Source organism: Gouania willdenowi, chromosome 21 (genome assembly GCF_900634775.1).
Source record: "Gouania willdenowi chromosome 21, fGouWil2.1, whole genome shotgun sequence".
NCBI lineage: Eukaryota > Metazoa > Chordata > Actinopteri > Blenniiformes > Gobiesocidae > Gouania > Gouania willdenowi.
Genome location: NC_041064.1, coordinates 16411597 through 16428668, shown reverse-complemented (window position 1 = coordinate 16428668; position 17072 = coordinate 16411597). Strand labels below are relative to the sequence as shown.

General features: G+C 38.7%; 1 protein-coding gene across 1 annotated transcript in view; it reads left to right on the top strand.

Moving 5' to 3' along the window:
• The window catches only part of nalf1b (NALCN channel auxiliary factor 1b), a 96920-nt gene extending 80324 nt beyond the window's left edge, over positions 1-16596 (top strand). Inside the window, exons 2-3 of the mRNA XM_028436315.1 lie at positions 11673-11844; positions 14804-16596. Of these exons, the coding sequence (XP_028292116.1) occupies positions 11673-11844; positions 14804-15105 (474 nt within the window). The 3' untranslated portion in view covers positions 15106-16596. The remainder of the gene's footprint in view (positions 1-11672; positions 11845-14803) is intronic.
• The last annotated feature ends 476 nt before the right edge of the window (positions 16597-17072 follow it).

Below are 17072 nucleotides of genomic sequence, written 5' to 3'. Positions count from 1 at the left end.
TCAAACTTCTCAGCTTTATCTGCCCTTCACCTGATAATTAAACACCAGATAATTCTGATGGTTGTCTGTGCACCTCGAGACACTCCACGTGAATATTAATGCTATCTTGTACATGTGCGGGATTGATGTTACCAATAATGAATTGTGAGTTCTTTAGAGAGAATTGATCATTTTTGTATTTATTTTCTTCAACTTTTGTTAATCATTACGTAACTGTAAAACTGTGGCTCAAAGCAGAAACATTCCACATGGTATCTTAGTCGATGTGGTATCTGTAAATGTCTCGATTAGTCAGTTGCATCTTTATTTTTGGTGAGGGGAGATGCAGGCACATCTGTCCGTCTTTGTTGTTTCTCATCGATTCCTTTGCACAAACGTATTTGTGCAATGCTAGCAAAGTAACAACCTTGGCGTTAGAATGAGAGCCCCTCCGCACAGTGTCGGCCTAAAGGTGAGTGTGTACTTGTCATATTTCTACTGGTACCCTTGCTTCACCCCCCCCCCCCTCTCTCTCTTTCTCGGCCCATTTTTTATCCAGCTGCTGCAGTGCAGTGCAGAGGGAGACACAGTGGGAGGAGTAGGGATGAGGTAGGGGAGAACCTAATGTGAATATCAGCAGGAGAGCTTTAGAGCTCTGAGAAGTAATAAGCTTTGCTGTATTACTGTGCAGTTTTTGGTCAGTACTTGTGAGGACTTCTGGTAAGATTTCACTGGTTTTTTCACAGCTCGGTGTGCAGCAATGGGAAGTTTGGTTTGCTCTCAGCTGTAGATACGCACGCTGTACGTGCATTGTGCAAGCTTAGCGTGTTAGACAGTGGAGCGTTTAGGACTGCGGTGGATGTTGACAGCTGGCCCGTGTTGTGTAAGTGTCACCATGGCAGTGCCAACGAATTACATCATTACATCCAAATAACCTGGATTAATGAACAATCTAATTTAGGGGCACATTTTGTCAGTATCAATGCTCACAGTGGCAAACAAAACAACATTGTTTTTGTCTTCTGTATTGATCTATCTTAATATTTCCTCGTTTAAAGAATGAGTCATTTCTTTCTCTACCAACGCTGACTTCACTTTGTTTTTATTTTGTTTTTGTTCACATTATATACAGACACCACACTGAACACTTTGGTTGTGATTGCAAACATTGGTCTACACTAAAACATCTTAACATTTATCAGAGGAAGTGCCATAAAAGTTTGTATGAGTACGTAACTGTTTCTAGCCTTAGGGGCCCTGTTCAGGATGCTGTTTAAATTACACGGAGAGATTCCTAGAACATTGAACTGCCCACAAACCTTTCATAATACGTGTCGCCTGACGTCGCACACCGAGAATCTTTGGAGTCCATCAATTGTAACTTTTTTGCTACGCTTCAAAAACATTTGCTTAATCTTAAAAGAATCATTATGCTAAATCGGCTTTTCTGTGCTTTAAACATCATAAAAGTGCTATTTGGGCTTCATACACATGCCCAAAGTGTTTTTTCCTTGATTCCCTCAATCGTTAGTTAGAGGGTGATTTGCTCTTTTCTTACTGCAGGATGAGCCCAAACACCTCCCTCCAATTTGATGAGGCGTTCCCACTTTGATGACGAATTTGACGCGGCACTGAGCTGGAGAAGCCGCTCCTCCAGGAAGCTCTCTTCTCTGCCGTTATTGACATGTAAACAGACACGCCCTCGTGTTTGTGTCGAATTGCTCAAAAAGTCACTTTTCAATGGGCTAAAACTCTGGAAAACAGGCGAGTTTGGGAAAATAAACCTCAAATACTATGTTTTTGGGGTTCTTAGAACAAATAGAGATGGGTGAGAAATAGCATGATATGGCACCTTTAAGATAGAAGTTCATCTTATTCGTATACCCTAAGCTAATTGGGGATGAAGATAGGTATGTTATTCTTATTCTCCTCAGATGAGGCAGTTGACTCAGCTGTGGGGGCCCCTATTGGCTCATGGGGCCCAATGCAATTGCATATAATCTGCCTATAATCAGAAACACCTGTATAAGCATTACCAGCTGGTGTTTCATTAAGGTCCAAACTTATTGCAACATTGCTCTTTGTGTGTAAGTCTGATTGAAATATATGTTGGTCCTGAGGAAGCCCCCAAATGAGAAATATATATTTTTAAGGAAAATGTTGATTGATTGATTGACTGCTTGATTAATTGATTGAAGAACATATTACATCAAATACACGTTCAAAAATGAGCAGGAAGAAGTACAGCTTAAAAACTCATACTTCCTAATAGGGATGTAACGATTAATCGTAAGGCAGTTAAAAATCGATTCATAGGTATCACGGTTGATATCGATTTTCTGAAAATTGAATCGCAGTACTTTTTTTATCCACAAGTGTAGGCGGCGGGCGGAGTCTGCTAATACTTTCTTTCTGGCCGCCTTCTACTCTTAAATATGTTAATAAATGATTCATTACCCCTTTAGCACCGAAAGAATATCTGTAATATTACTTGAATATCTGTAAAAGTCACGTTTTTCTATTAGCTCTGTCTGCTAGCATAGCTTCTCTTCTTCACTGCAAGATATCTGCATGCCAACCGACCACAGTGTTACCAACGCCCTCTGCTGGTCCAAACAAACATGACGTAAATCAGTGTAATCACGGTTTTTTTTTGTTTAAGTCCAATTGTTAAGGCACAAAATACACTTTCAGTTGCACTTTTAAAAGAAAAAGAACTATTATGCAGTTTTGCATTGTTTATTATAGAACCAGAATTTAAATTAATAGGCTTCATTTTCATTTGTATTATTCCTTTATTTATTTCATTCAAGATTTATTTTTAGTTAAATTGCATTGTTTTGAATAGTTTATCAAGGAATTCTTTTGACAATGAAAAATAAAAGGAAAATAGTACAGTATTTGTCTACATTCCCATTTTGTAAAACAAATCGTGAGAGAATCGTATCGTGAACCCAGTATCGTGAATCGAATCGTACCGGGAGTTGAGTGAATTGTTACATTCCTACTTCCTAATGAATAACAATGGCAAACGTCCTTGTAACCACACTAAATGCTCATCATGCCTGATACTTATATATAAATAAAATGTACACACATGTATACATGTGCAATACATACGAATTCATGAAAAGTGGTCATTTTGTGGAAGAAAAATTGTGTAATAGTATTTTTTAAAAGCACTTCTTCAGCTGACAAATTAGATTAAATTATTGTTTAACAAGCTAACTGGAATTAGTATTTATTAGTGATACAGGAGTGTTTCTGCTGTTATTAACAGGCTTTATTGACTGCTTTGAATTTAGCAGCCCCAAGCTACAGTATGTTGTAGGATAAAATAACCAATAATTGTATCATAACTGACCCTTGTGTGTTTTATTTTTGCTTTGGATGAGTGTTTTGTGTACATTCCTGTCTCAGTTGTGTTTGTAACAGAACAGACACCTTAATGCTGACAATTTTGCAACAGTAGCTCTTTAAAGAGCCTGGTGAAACACTAAAACTAAACACTAAAATTAGATTAGGTAGTGAGAGAAAGTAGTAAAATAAGTGAATATGTGTGAATAAATGTATTAACAGTCAAGAAGCAAAGAAAAGAAAAATGTGGTAATGGATGTCTTCTCTTCATGTTTTCCATCTAGCCATCAATCACTGAGAGAAATTACCGTACACATTGTCGCTCGACTTTGCACTTTTACTTAGTAAGTATTGCTTGGTTTCACAAAGCAGTGATGAAGTAAAAAGAAGAGGAGTTTTAGAGCACAGAGCCCCACCTGCTGCATGCAAGATCATTCATCCATTAATAATTTACACACACTGCCATGACCCAATCGTTCATTCATTCAATTTTTATATAACCCCTTTGCTGTTTTGTTATTCAGCACTGATGGTAATACCATAATTGTATGTTTGCTTTCCTACTAGTTTCGAGTTTGTCTTTCCCTCTGTAGCTTTTTTTTTGTTTACTCACCAGAGTTGACTGCCTCAGTTTTGTGTGTTTTGTTTTTAATCATTGCACTCTTATCTGCTTTCCTGACATCAGGACCGTCTGTTTATTATCCCCGCCACAAAGTGTGAAGGGGGATTTAGGTTTGAGCTCCGTCCATCCGTGCGTCCGTCCGAGTTTTCTCAGAAACCGTTTAAGATAGGATAACCAAATTTGGTGTGCAGCTTCAGGGTATCAATACCTTGATGGAGTTCAAAAATGAGAAGCGCGCAATATTTTTTACCTTAGGTTATTGCCCTTTTTCTGTTTTTTTTACTCTGAGGTATCTTCAACGGGGACAGCTTTTCTCAGAAACCATTTAAGATACAATAACCAAATTTGGTGTGTGGCTTCAGGGTGTCAATACCTTGATGGAGTTTGAAAATGAGAAGCGCGCATTTATTTTTTCCGGAGTTATTGCCCTTCTTCCGTTTTTTGGACTGTGTTCGAGGCATCTTCAAAGGGGACAGCTTTTCTTTGAAATCATTTAAGATAGGATAACCAAATTCAGTGTGTGGCTTCAGGGCATCAATACCTTGATGGAGTTTGAAAATGAGAAGCGCGCATTTATTTTTTCCGGAGTTATTGCCCTTCTTCCGTTTTTTGGACTGTGTTCGAGGCATCTTCAAAGGGGACAGCTTTTCTTTGAAATCATTTAAGATAGAATAACCAAATTTGGTGTGTGGCTTCAGGGTGTCAATACCTTGATGGAGTTTGAAAATGAGAAGCGCGCAATTATTTTTTCTGGAACTATTGCCCTTCTTCTGTTTTTTGGACTCTGTTCAAGGTATCTTCAAAGGGGACAGCTTTTTTTAGAAACCGTTTAGAAACCGAATTTCTTCTTTTTTCTCTCTTGTCTGCACATGCTGTCAAAGGTCAACACCACAAGAAGTGCAATCATTTTTAGACAGCAATGCATTTTTTGTTATTGCAATTAAATAAATTACAATTTTATTGCATAATTGTGACCATCACCAGCCCTCCCTAAGGAAGGGTAAGAAACACTTTATTAAAGGAAGAATATAAAAAGAGAGGGCAGTGTTACACCTGGGTGAGGGGGTGGGGGGAGGTGGAGGGGGAAGAGAGCAGGGAGGAGCGATTCAAGGTAGAGAAATGGGAGGGTGGGGAGGAGTTGATTACTGTAAAGTGAGAGTGAGATGTGAAGTTGTAGGTATGAGGCTCTGGTGGTGGCTGTGGACAGAGGGAAGGAGTGAGTGGTAATACCTGAAACAGGTGTTTGGGATCAACGTATCTAAAGTTAAGCCCACTACAAGTTTTATCCCACAGTCCAAGGCATGCTAGGGTATTGTAGACCGATGTATGTGCAAGAAACTGCTACTGTAAACCCAAGCGCTGCCCCGGACTCGAGGACGCAGCCAGATTAGCAGAAAGAGCGGGGGCCAGGAAGCCCAGGCAACCCCTCCCCCTGGCCGAGCAGCCCCCCAGCCGCCCCCAAGACACCAAGCCGAGAGGCAGCCACTGCCCCCCACATACACACCCGAGAAAGCACCTATAGGAGCCGAGGAACCAGCGCACCCCGCCAGTAATTTTATATTCTGATGTGATAATATTTTCTTATGTAAACATCTAAGTTCTTAGATTTAGGACAGTTAGGAAAAGGTTGTGAGTTAGAATGACAACTAATCTGGCGGGGGATGTTGATGACTATGTCTTCTTGTTTAATCTGATTTGTGTCTTTGGGATCACAAGTTAGGTTGAGTCTTCCTAAATGCTGCCTACAGTGTTTTTATTCTCACCAGTTACAGTTACTACAGAGTTAGCTAAGATCGGCAAACATCCAAAAAGTCACACCAGGAATTAAATACAGCATACATTCAAAGTCCAATTAAATGTTATCTACTAAAGATAAAATACTGTAAAGGAATTATAGTAAAGTGATCTCAGATCAACTTCCAGATCAATGTTTGGTGTCATGCTTGATCACATTTATTGACGTAGTGGTGTGTTAACCCTGCTTTAATGTTTGTTCCCATGATGGAATGTGTATATTTGTTTCAGATTATATTTGGTGTGGCCTTTGTTATCTAACCCATCAGCTCAGCGTTGGTCCCTGGAGGCGTCGAGCTACAGTTGATGCTGCTACAGGAATTAAAGGGATTTTAAACCAACTGGCTGACACTAAGGAACACCCTTCATCTGACCTCTTACATATCTGACTCTCTCCTTAGTGTCACTCTGTGAATAGACTGCTCTTTTCAAACAGCAGTGTCGACAGCATGCAGAGTGATAATCCGTGCTTGTAAAGTTGAGTTATGGCATTTTCGTCTGATGTGGAACCTATATTGCGCATATAGAGGAAATATGGGTTAATTTATGTATGAAGACAATAGTCGAAATCTGCAAGTATCACCATTGATCTAAATACCATTTACATTGACACGCTTAGACCATTATACTCGGTATACTGTCATTGGTTTCTTGCGAGGCCTAGCTTGCATGCATACATACAGTCAATCGAAGGCGTGTTGTGTTTTTTCTGGTCGTTTTTTTCTCAAGACATTTGCATTTTGGGCCCATGAAGATTTTCTTCAAGAGTAACTAAACCCCAAAACTTTTTCTCTGCTGAATGCAAATATATTTGGGTATGAAGTAGTGCTGTTGATTGATACTTGTCCAACTCTTCACTTTTTAGTCAAAGTAATTCACTTTGGCATGATTTGTTATAAAAAAATGTGACTGGCTGCCCTCTATCAGTTGAAAACCTGCTATTACAATACAATTCTGCTATTGGCTGAAAATGGTGGTTTGTGATGTTTTGGTGGCTTCTTCTGTCACAAACTACAACTGTTGGCCCCGCCCCCTCCTATAAAACTGGCACCTGTTGACGGCAATCTGAAGCGAGTAGGTTGGATTGAGAGAATTGTGAAGAGGTATAGTTTCTAGTTTTTTAGAAGGTTGTTGGTCGAGGTGGGAAGACAAACTGAGTTCACAAAATGGTACAATAGACGATAATGGGCTTGCAATAACGATATGATATTTATGAAAAGGAAAAAAGACAAAGAAAGGAGAAAATAATGCTTTTATTTTAGTTAAATCTGAACATTCCCGACATATACTTACTCTGGCTATGACCTTTTCAACTCAATAGTAATATTAATACTAAATGATGTGTGTTAAGTCTTGTGTATTAAGTCATCTGACAACTCATACCCTCGACGATACAGCTTTAGCCATTTTAATATTGGAATATCTCTATCTCACACGATATGTCATGTTCTTTGGTGATTTTGTAGTATAGACTGGGCGTGTCTTAACTGCTGCTGGAGCCCTGCCCATGATAAAGACATTTTTTCTCTTTCCTTTTTTCACGCAGAGTGATATTGTGGTTTACTAACACATTTTTGCATTGTTATAACATATAACAATAATTTAAGTAAACAGAGAAGAAAGTAGTATTAGGAAGAAAATTGCCCTACTATAACGAAGCAGTGAATATTATTATTGGTACTGACAAGGTGGCTCATTACAACCTACCAGTTATGTTGTAGAGAAGTGAGTTACATTAGCTGTATTAGTAGTAGTGTTTGTTGTAACATGCTCCATTAGGCTTTGTCAGCATTTTAGCCACAAGTACTGATAAAACATTAAAGACCAGGCACTGACAAGGAAGGGCCATCCGGGGCCACTTAATGCTAATACCACAGAGCAGGGTATAGGCCTTACATCAATTACAACCTTATTAGCCTAATCGTAATGAAATAATCTAATTCTAGAGACAACTGAGTCTCCACTCTGCATCCTACCAACAGCCTCGCAAATCAGTGAAGGGAAGCGGTGCGAGTGAAGAAAAACATTATCTGGCAGGACAATTCCTGGTAACAGACTTGTGTTTTACCGTCTTTGTCTACTGGATTTTTCCAGCCATTTCACCTCAGTAAACACAGAGGTAAACTACCAACAGGCACCAATTTAAACAAATACTACCCGGAAACCGCCAAGCTGTTTTCTAAGCACATAGTCCTTCCTGGTTAAGATTATATCCTCCTATATACAGGTGTTTTGTAAGGTATCTACTGTAATTCTGCCGTTTTGTCACTAATGACCTTTAAGCAAAAAACATAGAACCACAGATGCACACATTTGCCAATATTTAAAGACTGCATTCAAACAAAAGGGTGTTTGAACCAATGGTGGAAACAGAAGCGCTCAGAGGAAACCTTCGGACATGAAGAAAAGCAGGAAAAATCCGTTACCAGCTTGGAGTTTCTAAAAGTTTGAGCTCCATGTGTAATTATATTTTTTTAGTAAATTTTAAGAAGTTGAGCTCTTGATTATTGAGTGTGGAATAGTCTGAAAAGTGTAAATCCTTTACATTTACAAAGAAATGCACTTAGTGTATTAACAATGTCTAATATGCTTGTAATGTTTGCAAGACAGAACATGAGATAACATGACCGCATTCTGCCAGTGTGACATTCATACAGTGACAGCAGATTACATGTGTGTGTGTAAGAAAGAGAAAGAGCATCTTGCTATCTAATTATCAGCTTGCAGAATTCTACACAGCACTGCCCAGTAGGTTATCTGAATGTTTTTAGTCACATGTTGAGCCTTGTATAAATTACAAACCACATTTATACATATACAACAAGTCATTTGGTATTTTATGTTGTTTTATCACTAATTCTTCATGTAGGTTTATAAATGTTTTGTATTTTAATGAAAAAAACAGGCTTCAAAAAAATATAGTTCAATAAATATTAAGATGTGCACACATTGTTTTATGATATTATCAATAATATTTTTGTTAATAAATCAACTAAAAATAGCCTTGTTTACAACAGAAGATGCAAAAACACTTTATTTTCTGCTAACAACAAATGTATTTAGGTATGAAGTAGTGTTGTGAGTGCCCTCTATGGGTTGAAACCAGCTATTACAATCAAATTGAGCTGTTATTTAAACATGTAATTATTGTTTTTGTTTAATAAGTCTTATTAGTGTTTTTATGTACAGTTGATGAAGCCATTCTCACTGAGATCATGCCTATTCCGTTTAGGTGTTGGCATTAGCTTCAGTTACAAATCGTATACAGTCAGGATTTGCCCAATAAGCCCAAGTATGACACCTGACCAACTATTGTTTTTTTTAATATTATCAAGCAGGAGAGGATTTCCATTTTGAAAATAGCATAAATAAAGGTGAAATGGGCTGCTTCTCTGCTATCTGTCTGCAGATCTATTTTTCATACAAAAATGCCTACATTTCAAAACATACTAATTGTTTACTTCTCGGATATTCTAAAATAAATTGGCTACAAAAATAAGGAATTTGTATATGATAATGTCTATAAAGATCAAATCAGAGGCTACATTTAGGGCAAAGAAGTTTCTTTATATCATAATCTTCATTCATTTTAGGTGCTAGAGTCAACAGATGCTTGGTTTGTGTACGTATTGGATCATTGATCACGTTGATGGAAGAGTGTGTTTATATAATCTACGTACACATGTTCTGTTCGCACTTGTGTGTAAACGTGCGGTGCCACACACTGGCAGTGATATGATCTTTAGTTTGTTTGACTGTTTTTTGGCACTGATGATTGACTCCCAGCAGGTGTTGGCTTGCCTCACAATCTCTAGGGGGCTTCACAGGAAATACAGCTAATTACTGCAGGTGATAACACCAAACAATGAGGAAAACACACCTTATCGCGCAAGCAGGGAAAAATTAGGTGCTGAATGCATCATTTATCTTCAAATGTGCCCTCGTAGAGCTGAGAAAATCAATGTGACAAATCCACTAAAATGATGTACGCAAAAATATTATGTCAGAAAATAATCATGGTTATACAGTGCAGGGTTCTCGCCAGTGCAATTGAGCATAGGGGGCCCTTTTCTGTTTTTTTTTTTCCTTTTTTAATTGCTACCGTTGTAATAATATCAGTACCTAAGTTGTAACAATGTGTAACAAGGGCCCTTAAAATGCAGGAAATAGTGTTTCAGAGGGTTATAAATTTGAAAAATTCCACGGACTCCCCTACAACACTTGCGCCCTAAGCAATCCCCTACATAGTGAAAATCACCCGGTGAGAACCCTGCAGTGTATTGGCTTGTATAGTGTATAGTAATAGAAAGAATAATAAATAATTTGCGTTTGTACGCCGATTTTAATGTTCTGTGTAGCATTATTGTCTACCACTGGTAAATGTGACACTGTCCCAAAAATGTTACTTTTTGTACATGCCACTTACGACTTCCAACTTTATTTGAATAGAAGCTATTTAATGCAATTGGATTTTATGACAACACTTCATTCGGGATTTGGGTTAGGGTTAAGGTTAGGATAAGCATAAAAAGATTGCGTGCTACGCAACATGAATAAATACCGTTCTTTGCACCACGTGAAATATGAGGAAATTGTGTTGCCACACACGGAAAATGAATAAATGAATGAATAGCTTTATTTGTCATTGCACATGTTCCAGAACAACGAGATATCATTTTAGATGATAAATGGGGTCACAACACATGGAGAGGTGAGGGGGAAAAAGGCAGGTTTTGTACTGAATTCCCTTTTTGAGAGTAAAGTAGAAAAACCTTGGAAAAAACACCTCTCAGTATACATGCATTAAGCAAAACAAAAAAAAACACAGTCATAAACATATAGCACGTGGGCAGGTGTGGGTAGGTGGTGGGTCCGGGTGCTGGGCGAAGAGGGGGAGAGGATATCCAGCTACTGGGGGGATGTGGGCGTGCAGCCACTGGGCGCTCCTCCACAGACAGCTTCCCTGAGCTGGAGGGGGGTGGGTGGAGTGCAGCAAAGGCGTAGACATAAGAAAACCTTTTGCTCTCCTCTCTGAAACAGTCAGATGTTGTGGCCTTGATAGGCCTGGTTCAGCAGATGAAAAGTCCAGATGGTAATGGGGAGATGAGGAAGGGGCGGCGCGTCAGATCTGTATGCAACCATGGTGAAGATTTAGACAACCTCGGCTTACTTTTGAGTTTGTTCATCATGATATTCTGAGAGTTCAATGCTCTGCCCCATCCTTCAGAGATGACTGGCAGCCTTCCCAAAACAGCTGCCAACGTAATACAGACTTGACAATAGATGAGAAAGCTGCCAATCAACAGCATCCCTACTATCATGATTTCACTCATGTACGGTATATATCCTCCACGTCCTCCATGGAGAGTAAAGACAAGCACACAACCTTCCATTTGTCCCAGGAATTCATTGTGTATCCGGCTGCAAACATTCCGTCTGGACACGCAGGCTCACCTTGGCCTGGTCTTCTCATTGAGAAAATGTGATCAATAGCATTAAGGGACCAGCTGACCAATTCCATAATTTCGAGTTTTGAATGAATGCAAACAAAACAAGCAGCTGGGGAAGATAGGGAGGGTAGGAGCAAAGAAGAAAGAATCAATCAAAGTTCATTTTGTGTCATTACCGCAAACTTGGAAAAACTGGGCTGCAATATTTTCTATTCTCCAGCTTTTGTATACATTAATAACTGACTCATCCAAAGAAGGAGAGATTTGTTACACAGTGACACTCAGCAGCGGCAGCCATATCCATATGTAATGCTAGTAAAAGGAACAGTGGAGAGTTTGACAAATCAATAGCCTTGAGGTCACGATGATGCTCATCCATGCTGGAGTGTGTATGTGCGTGTATACGCTCTGAGCTGCATCCATGCCTTACTCATCAATATTCCCTCACCTCTCTTTCTTCCATCCTATAGATGGTTTATAAGCCCTGGCTGTGTTCTCAGTACTTCCAGACCACCCAGATGCACTGCAGCAAGCGGATCCCTTGTGGTCAGTACTGCCTAGAGGTGCAGCAGCGGTGCCCCTTCGTTCTGCCTGACAACGACGATCTAATCCATGGAGGCAGCCCCAGTTTTATATGCACAGGTACGAGTAAACAACCTCAAGGTAAACGATGCACTGTGTAATATATGGTTACGCCAGAATTTCAGGAAAGAGCAATCAATTACCAGAGGTGTAAAAAGTACTGATATGTACTACTCAAGTAAAGTACTGTAAGTAAGTCATACGTGAAATACTCAAGTACAAGTAAAAAGTAGCTCAGTTAGATAGTATTCAAGGTAAAAGTTACGAGTTACTTTCACCCCCATGTTTATTGTTGGTAATAAATCTTGTCACGGTTCCCTTGCATACAGTAAACATCTCATGTATAAACACAAGTTTGCACAATTGCAATTTAATTTATTTTCCACAAAGGCATCTGTATACAATAAAAGGTCTGTCAAAATGTACAATTCATTTAAAAATAAAATAACTCCAATGAATTAAATTCAAAATAAATAAAAACAATTCAGGCTTTAAGTATAGATACATTTATGAACTCCATGCCACATGGATAACACGACTAAGAACATATGGATTAAGTTTCATGTGCCTTCATAACCAAAGCTGATTGGTCGGCTATGATGTCATGCATTTGATTGTTGTGAACTTTAAAACTGAGAAAGAAAAAAAAAAACCTCTATTCAGTGTTTTTTTTTTGGTTATTTCATTTTTTGTAATTTTGCAATGTCCGTTGATCACTTTAAATAAAAAATAATAATCATAATTTACTCAGTAATGGTTGGGTGTGGAAATGTAACAAATTACTTTACTTAAGTACAAGTAAAATTACTGATTTAGAAATATACTGAAAAGAATACATTTACCCATAAAAGCAACTCAATTAAAGTAGTGTGAGTACTTAGAATCCATGAACAAAAAGCAAAATCCTCAAAAATAATAGAAAATAAGTTAAAAGCAAAGGATACATTCATGCTTTATTTATTCATTCATTGGCAGCGCTGAAGTATTCTCTAATCGTGCTGTTATCAACAAAGGGGAAATGTTATATCCTACTTACAAACACATGACATCACTCTCATTTTTACTCCGTCTCATTATTCCCATGAATGTGCCTCTCAGCTTGAGAAACAAACCACATAAAGAGGAGAGCACGGACCTGTTGCTGAAAGCTCCATGTGTCCAAGTGTCATTCAGTTTTCCCTCCATCAATGGACCCACAGGAAACACTCGTGACTTTACAGTTACAGGATGTTCTGTATGATCAACAGAGCAACAGGGTGCTGCAGCATAACAACATATTACTGCCAATTACTCACAGCTCTAGGAGGCAGCAGCACCAGAAAGCACCCACTGAGATGTCTGTGGTGTGTTTGTCCAGCGCATAGTTGTTTAAAGGTTAACTGATGCTTTTTTATTGTGTAGAAAGACATTTTGACATGTTTACACATCTTGGTCATTTTCATAAGTGATTGTGTATGTATGTAACTACAAACTATAAATGTTTGAATATAAAAATATTGTGAACCTATTAGAAAGAACACATTCAAACAATGCTACCTTTACTGGAGGCTAATATCAATGAGGGTTTTTTTTTTTTTTTACCACATTAAGTAAAACACAGGAATATCTCACTGTATTTGTAACTGTTCTTTCAATTATTGGTCACAAGCATTTCTATATGTTGATGCTGCCCTCTGGTGGTGCAATCAACAATTACAGTGTGTAATATGTAAAGTCCAGTGGTTCCCCAACTGGGGTACGTGTACCCCAGGGGTACTTGAATGCCTACAAAGAAACATTTGTCAGTTTATTTTTTAACATCATAGATTTGATTTATACGTAGTTACAGACTATTGTCTCATTCATCAATAATAATTTGTGGCAAAACTCTTTCAAATACACCAAAAGCTGAATTTCAAATTCTAAAACAAGCAAAACATCAGAATTAATTGAATAAAAAAGGCCTAAATTGAAGTTTAATGCTTGACGAGACACAGGAAAGAGTTTAGTGATCCTGCAGACACAAATAAATGCGATAAGAAAGGGGTACATTGGGCAATAAAGTTTGGGAAACATTGATGCAAACAATGTGTTTCTCAAACTTTTTATTATTATTATTATTATTATTATTACAATCCTCTATACTAGCTTAATGTGTGGTTGGTGGTTTTATCAGACAGACATGCAGCTGTAGGCTGGAGGAACAACTATTAATAATAATAAGTGAGGTGAATTCGTTATTATTGCAGTTAGGGATTTAATTTAGTGTCTGTGGCCTTTTTCTTTTTCAAGACATTGCTTTAGCCACATAATTTGAGGTTAAAAAGACATTTCTAAAAAGTATGTCCACGTCACAGGTAGGGATGCACCAAAATGAAAATTTGTGGCCGAAGCTGAATAAAATATAAACGCTTGGCCGAATACTGAACATCGAACGCGGTTGTTAAGTTTTTCACTATATTTTTTTTAATAGTGCATAAATAGTCTAGAATACATTTTTAGAAATGTTTTTTAAAGAGGAAATTATAGGAATGTTTATGGATTTGTGGCTCACAGCGCTAACAATGGACTAGGTTGTGGAATTGGACGGCTTGCAACTTTTACACGGTGACGGAGAGCGGTAAGCGGCTGTGTTTGTGTGCGGAAATGAGGAGCTGCTGCTCTGCTCCTGCAGCAACACGCACACACTTTTCCGACTCAAAATCACTGCACGTTGTTTGATTGCGTCACACGCTACTATTCGGCCTTGCTTCTAACTCACCAAACCGAAGACCAAATGTGGCTTTTTTTGCAATATTCAATATCTGTGCAAAAACGGATACCAATTTTACAGCAAATATAGGTCAATAATTCTGATGTGCCGATAATATTGCACATCTCTAATAACAACTGTGAAATTTGCTTGCTAGATTTCTCTACAGGTTTTTCAGTAGGTGTTGGCAGCTTCAACTCATGCCTACATGAATGTAAATATGTAGTGTTTTTTTTTACATATGACTCATTTCTTTTTGTTTTTCTTCACCACCACCTCCAAATCCAGGGTTGCTAGAGGACTATCCGTCAGGTGTGGACCCAGACGCAGAGTGCTGCGATGTGCGGTGGGACTTTAAAGTAGACAACCGATCCAGAGGGACGCTGAAAAGAACTCATCCGCCATGTCAGCACCGTACATCCCTCAGCTCATCGGCAGCCTGCAGACTGTGTAACAGCCGGCTCAAACTCTGTCTGCTGGTCCTTGTTCTCCTACACACTGTTGCCAGCCTCACTGCATCCCACAATGCAACAGGACTGGGCCTCACCACCATCCCGCCTCTGGAGGAGAGCCCTGCCAATGAGGAATGATGGAGCGAACCGAGAGGTGGTGAGGTTGTTGGCGTGGGGGATTCCCTCACCATGGCAACCGGTGTGGAAAAATACAGCCGCAGTTCAAACGGCTGAAGCTGTGTGCCTGTGGACACTCTCTGGAAAATGAGAAACATGGTACAAGGATAGATGAAAGACACACAAATCAATCAAGACAAATAAATGATGAAATAAACAGACAGACTGAGGGATCTATCCGGTCCCTTAGAAAGGGAAAAAGGGGACAATGCCACAGCCTTTGTTAAAAGGGAAGGTCAGCTTCTTCATGGCTGAGTTTCTCTCACTTTGCTTTTTTTACACTGTGTTCCAGTTTTTGGTTTCTGTTGCAATGGCTGACAATGGAATTACACAATCATTTTCTTTTTTCTACTGTTCATCCTTTGTCTTTGTTTCAGGGTCTCACATGCAGGACAGAAATGTGACAGATAATGTGTCAGACGTACTGAGCGTGTGTGTGTGTGTGTGTGTGTGTGTGTGTGTGTGTGTGCGTCTAAGGCAGAGAGGAAGTGCATGTGTTGCTGCCTTGTATCAGAACGTCGGTGTGGCTGATGATTTTACCCACTCAGATGTCACTTAGCTCTGCCATGCTGAGAATAGCTCTGGTTCACCCACTATATGCCACATTTAATCTCTTTAGTAGCTTCAGTTGCATTTTCTAAAAACCCAAGATATTTATATTCCATCCATTTTCTGACACAAGGTCATGGGGAGAGATTAATATTGTCAGGTAAAATTAATTTCTCCAAAGTTTATGACCAAAATTTTATTATTATTATTATTATTATTATTATTATTATTATTATTATTATTATTATTATTATTATTATTTCCTCACTACTTATTAAGTATCTTAATAAACATTTAAATTCCTAGCTGAATGTCATCAGACCAAATCAAGTGGATTAATAAAGCCATAGTTTAGTTTAGATTATACATATTCAATCCTATCTGCATGAAATCTAAGTTAAATGTTAAAAATGTTAAATCAGTGAACCTCAGGCTTTGATTTTAAAAAGACAAATGTTACCAAAGTACCGAAAGGACACAGGGAGCCATATCTGCCCCATTAATTCACTTTATTAGAATGTAAAGATGCATTTCTTGTTATTATTAATAATAATAATAATAATATACTACATAGTATAGCAGTCTCACGGGGGATCCATAAAACTGACATAAATTAATTAATCTATTATTTTTTATTATTATTGAAAATAAAGAGGATTGATTCCCAGCATGACTTTTTTTCTTTCTGAAGTAGAGATGTACGATATTATCAGCCCACTGATACTATCGGCTAATTTCAGCCATTAAATATCGGTTGACATCAGTATTTGAATAACCTTGCCTGCCAGATGGATTCTCCTGGTGTTCACAAACACCAGAATCCATCTTGTGCTGTTCCCGCCTTTGCCTTTCGAACCTAGACCGAAACGGTTCGAACCAATCATGAGGCAGTGTTGTGGTTTAGGGCGGGATGTCAGGGTGTGACGAAGGCAGAAGTGCCGAAGCAAAACTGGTGCTTGCGCAGTTGCGGGGAGAGGAACTAGCTGGGCTACCGCTATTAGCATAGCTCCGAATCAAAATAGAAAGATGTTGACGCAGGAGGATGATTTACATGCCCTTAACTCACATACTCGTGTTGCAAAAACGGCAAAAGTCACTCAACGACATAATAACGCAGCATTATTATCCCAAGAGAAAGTCTGTTGTTGTAGCAGCGTATCTGCGGCGCATGCCGATGACGACATCATCATTTGTTACCGTGTGATTGGCTAAAACAAATCGCGGTGGACAGAGGCTTCGCCCATTCTGTTCATGTCCCTCCCTGGTTCTGAAAGGATTCACCAGACACAGATCGATGTGGAGAACCGGACTTAGAGGGAGAGCTACACATTAATATGGCTCTTGTCAAGTTAGTATTTGATATCGATATTAAAAAAAAC